Here is a 5,000-nt window from a genome sequence, read left to right on the forward strand (position 1 = left end):
ACAGAATCAAAAATACAGTGACGATTGCTCCTCGACTTTCACAAGCTGAAGCGGACAAGAGCATGAATGCGCACACGACTAGTTATATTTCGGACATTTAGCTACGCTAAACTCGTGTCTCAGGAGGGAGAGAGGCGGCAGCAGCAGTCAGATTGGAACTTTACATTCCCTTCTTCCCTCCCCGGCTAAAGGTAGGATAATGGGGCGGCTAATAGCAACAACTAGCTTCAGGCCGTTAAAACAAAAGGCATTAGCACAACAACATTAGCTCCTTACTGTCCGCCCGGCGTGTGGAGGTGAAGATGAGCCTGTGTCTTCAGGTCGCCTCGCAAGCAGTCGCGAGCGGTGTCCCTGCTTGTTTGCTTGCACCTTCTGCCCGAGTGAAGTGGCTGAGAGTGACGAGAGCCCTCATCGAACAGCCAATACAAATTTCTAGCGAGGCTGACTGCACAGCCGAGTGTGTCCGCATTGGAACGTGCCATTTCGACTGTTACCTTCCAAATTGGACGGCGCGTTGTAAGTCGAAAAACTGGTGCCATTCCTCATCCAAATAAATGTGCACGTCTCCTCATTCCCACTTCAGTCTCTGTAAATATCCTGACTGTGTATAATGCCTCACCCGTCCTAACCGTGATCAGCAAAGAAGCATTTTTTTTTTTTTTTAAGCAAAGAAGCAATGTGCGCTCGTCCCAGCCTAAATCTATGTAGCTCTACTTCCACATTTCCTCATTCTCATATAAATCAGCCACGGAGAGGTTAATCCTTTTGATATGTTGAAGTGGTCATTAGTAGAGCTGTCCACATATATTTTGGTGCCAATTGATCACCGTTTTTGGACGCTATAATCAATAAAGGTACAATGATGTCCAATGGAGAATTTGGAATCGGTTTCTCGCGGGACTCCGGCCGAACATGGATAGAACGGTAGGGGGCGTGGCCATTGTGCTCATTATCAAGGGGCGTTATTCATGAAGTCACTTATTTCCTAAGTTCTCCAAAATGGATGGATAAAATAGAAAATGGCAACTCTTTTCATTTTCCTCTTCAAAAAATATATCAAATGATCTTGTTAGTGAAAACATGGTCATCCCGGCCCCACCGTCTCTTTAAGATATCCCCACAATGTGTGTATATATACAGTGAGGAAAATAAGTACTTGAACACCCTGCTATATTGCAATTTCTCCCACTTAGAAATCATGGAGGGGTCAGAAATGTTCATCGTAGGTGCATGTCCACTATGAGAGAGATAATCTAATAAAATCCAGAAATCTTAATGCATGATTTTTTAAATATTTTTTTTTTAAACAATTTGTGTGATACAGCTGCAAATAAGTATTTGAACACCTGAGAAAGCCAATGTTAATATTTGGTACACTAGCCTTTGTTTGCAATTACAGAGGTCAAACATTTCCTGTAGTTGTTCACCAGGTTTGCACACTCTGCAGGAGGGATTTTGACACACTCCTCCACACGGATCTGTAGATCAGACTGGTTTCTGGGCTGTGGCCGAGAAAGGTTTCAGCTCCCTCCAAAGATTTTAGGTCTGGAGACTGGCTAGGCCACGCCAGACCTTGATATGCTTCTTAAGTAGCCACTCCTTGGTTTTCTTGGCTGTGTGCTTGGGGTCATTGTCATGTTGAAAGACCCAGCCACGACCCATCTTCAGTGCTCTGACTGAGGGAAAGAGATTGTTCCCCAAAATCTCACAATACATGGCCGCGGTCATCCTCTCCTTAATACAGTGCAGTCGCCCTGTCCCATGTGCAGAAAAACACCCCCAAAGCATGATGCTACCACCACCATGCTTCACAGTAGGGATGGTGTACCTGGGATGGTACTCATCATTCGTCTTCCTCCAAACACGGTTAATGGAATTATGACCAAAAAGTTCCAATTTGGTCTCATCTGACCACAAAGCATTCTCCCATGACTCCTCTGTATCATCCAAATGGTCATTGGCAAACTTAAGACGGGCCTTGACATGTGCTGGTTTAAGCAGGGGAATCTTCCGTTCCATGAATGATTTTAATCCATGACGTTTTAGTGTATTACCAACAGTCGGTACATATACATATACATATATATATATATATATACACGTGTATATATATATATATATATATATACGTGTGTATATATATATATATATATATATATATATATATATATATATATATATATATATATATATATATATATATATATATATATATATATATATATATATATATATATATATATATATATATATATATATATATATATATATACGTGTGTATATATACATACATACATACACATATACCATGGGATCGTGTGATGGATGTCATAAATGTATTTTCTTATTTTCTTCTGTAAGAACATGTGCGGTCCAAAAAAGACATGAATCATTGCTAATGCCCTCATCAACCTCTTTCAGCTCGTGATAGGAGGATACTTGGCCGACCACCACTCTCCCCTCGAATGGATCGACCCAGAGGCCAAGGACCCCGGCCGATGCCGCCCCAGGGAGACAGGTTAGTCGAACTGTTCGACCTTCATGTTACACTACATCAAACAGTAATTCAAGTCGTCGAAAAGAAGCGTGCATGTTTCATAATCACCCCAGCCCTGGCGCATGCTTGTACACACAAACACACACGCACACATGCATGCGCACACACATTTGTTATTGTTCCCAGCAGCTGGAGGAATGTTTGCTCTGCTCACAAATGTTTAGTCTCAATGAGGAACATGCCCTAGAGGTACACATGTACATGCGCAATTCTAACTGACTCGTGTTCCTCTGCGAAATGGTTGCTTTGTGAACCCAGAAGAAAGAATTGGGCCCGTGTTCAACAGATCTTAACTCATTCACTGCCAGACATTTTCAGAACCTCTTTTACCCTAATGCTTGAAAAAAATATAAAGAAGTTCCTGGGTTGAATGGCTGGACTGTGACAAGACAAATTCGCCAATGGCAGTGAATGAGTTAAACACAAATGATGTAAATTATGGGCATCATTAGCATTTTTAACTATGCTACTTCTTTTAATGAGACTGCTTATCAATTTGGTTCCTGAATGGTATTCATATCTGTACTTATTTTGTTTAGATATTAGAACTAACACTTTTTTTTGGTGAATGTACTTTTCTTGTAACTACAACAATGTAAAAATAATACATAGAAAACAATAATTTACAGAAAAAGAAAGCATTTGAGCAAATCACTATTATAATTTTAAACATTTGAAAAATTAGTATTAAAAAAAACTTGTGTAGCGCAACAAGGCTGGAACATGCTGTTGGGCTACAAAACCCACTTCTGTGAGGTGAGATGCACATTTTGTTTTGATTGATTGATTGCATTTGTGACAATGTGCATTGAGCAGCAGCTTTGCGACGACATCCCTCCGTCCCTCTCCAGGAATAACCACTCAAACCAAGAATAACCAAACTTTTACATTAGTGTAATGGTTACACGGAGTGTAAATCTACGTAAGCGTGGAACTGCCAATGTGTCGTAAAAATTTTTGACAGGCAACTACGTTCAAACATACTTGCGAGTAGATTCAAACGTATTTACAAGTGTGTTCGAACATGCTCACAAATAAGCTTGAACTTACATTTTTTCCCCATAATGCCACGGGGTATTGACTTGTGCATGATGGACTTGCTCAAGAAAAAAAGTTTTTTTTTAGGTTTTGGTCTACATTATATCGATATGTTAAAAACAATTAAGTAAGTAAACATCGTATATAGGAAGCGCTTGAGTTACAGCGTACGCGACCTACGACGTTTCGACTTTACGACGCCCGTGCCTCCTCCTCCATTTTGTCCCCAGCACCATAGTAACTACTCTTACATGCAGTCAGTATTCGGGTTAGGTTTTACATGATCGAGCGGACAGTTGCTCCGGCATTTGAATAACCCACTGTGTACAGCGACACACGGCGTCAGGACTCAAATGGACGTCATTTCCGCTTGTTACTGTCAATAAAACACTTGATATTCATGTCACTCACCGCATGAATGAAGCAGCCAGTTTCCTTCTCGCACCAAAAGTGTGCTGTTGTCCTGCGTCTCTGGGCTTGTTTACCCCATACAAGCACCTCCTGTACTACAAAGACCAACATTCCTTGCGGTTGAGCATGCGTAGTGTTTCAATCGTGTCTGCGGGCGCCAACAGTACCTTTGCCTTTTTCGCCCTCTTCTCCTCTTCTCAGCAGTAATGCTAAATTCAGCATCTTATGCTTTTTTTTTTTTATGTACCTGTATTTTCAGGGGTTTTTTTTGAGGCAAATTTCGACTAACGGTGAAATGCGACATATGTGTTACATCACCAGAGTAGGAACGGAACTCGTTCGTAAAATTGAGGACTTCCTGTATTCGTAATTTTATGGTTCTATTGTCTGCAGTGCCTAATTTCCATTCAGCGTTTTTTTTTTTTCCCCTGATAATCCGACGGGTTATGTGCATGTGTAAGTCAATAGCCAGTGGCATTATGCGGGAAAATAATACTGAATGTAAATCATGCACTGCAAACTAAAAATAAAACCATAACATTTGGAAAAAACAATGTTTACTTATTTAATTTTAGAATTTATTAGAATAATGTAGGTCAAATGCTAGGCCAATAACTTTTTTACTTGAGCTAGTCCTTGATGTACATTTCAATACTCTGTGGCATTATGGGGAAAAATGTAGAAATTACGTATTAAAAAAAAAACTAAAAAAAAAAAAGTTTTTACTTAATCTTCAAGCGCGTTGGTATGATGTAGGCCAAATGCTTAAACAAAAAAAGGCATGCATGTGCGAGTCAGTACCCTGTGGCATTATCGGAAAACATTCCACGTTTGTAGCATTTAGCCTACAGGTACGTTTGAAAGTATTTGTGAGTATTTGCCAGTCAAAAGTTTTTACTCCACATTGGCAGTTCCACGCTTTTGTAGAAATCAGTTATTCACGCCAAAAGAGTGAAACGCTCAGGTGGTACATTTGTAGCAACAGAGCTAACCC

At 40.3% G+C, this 5,000-nt stretch overlaps 1 protein-coding gene across 1 annotated transcript in view; it reads left to right on the forward strand.

Moving 5' to 3' along the window:
* Positions 1 to 5,000, forward strand: part of zc3h18 (zinc finger CCCH-type containing 18) — a 46,642-nt gene that overhangs the window by 39,823 nt on the left and 1,819 nt on the right. Inside the window, exon 19 of the mRNA XM_086027889.1 lies at positions 2,422 to 2,518. Coding sequence (XP_085884015.1) covers positions 2,422 to 2,518 — 97 coding nt within the window. The remainder of the gene's footprint in view (positions 1 to 2,421; positions 2,519 to 5,000) is intronic.

This window comes from Filicampus tigris, chromosome 4 (assembly GCF_054856515.1).
Source record: "Filicampus tigris isolate MCC_2025a chromosome 4, RoL_Ftig_1.0, whole genome shotgun sequence".
In the NCBI taxonomy this organism is placed as follows: domain Eukaryota; kingdom Metazoa; phylum Chordata; class Actinopteri; order Syngnathiformes; family Syngnathidae; genus Filicampus; species Filicampus tigris.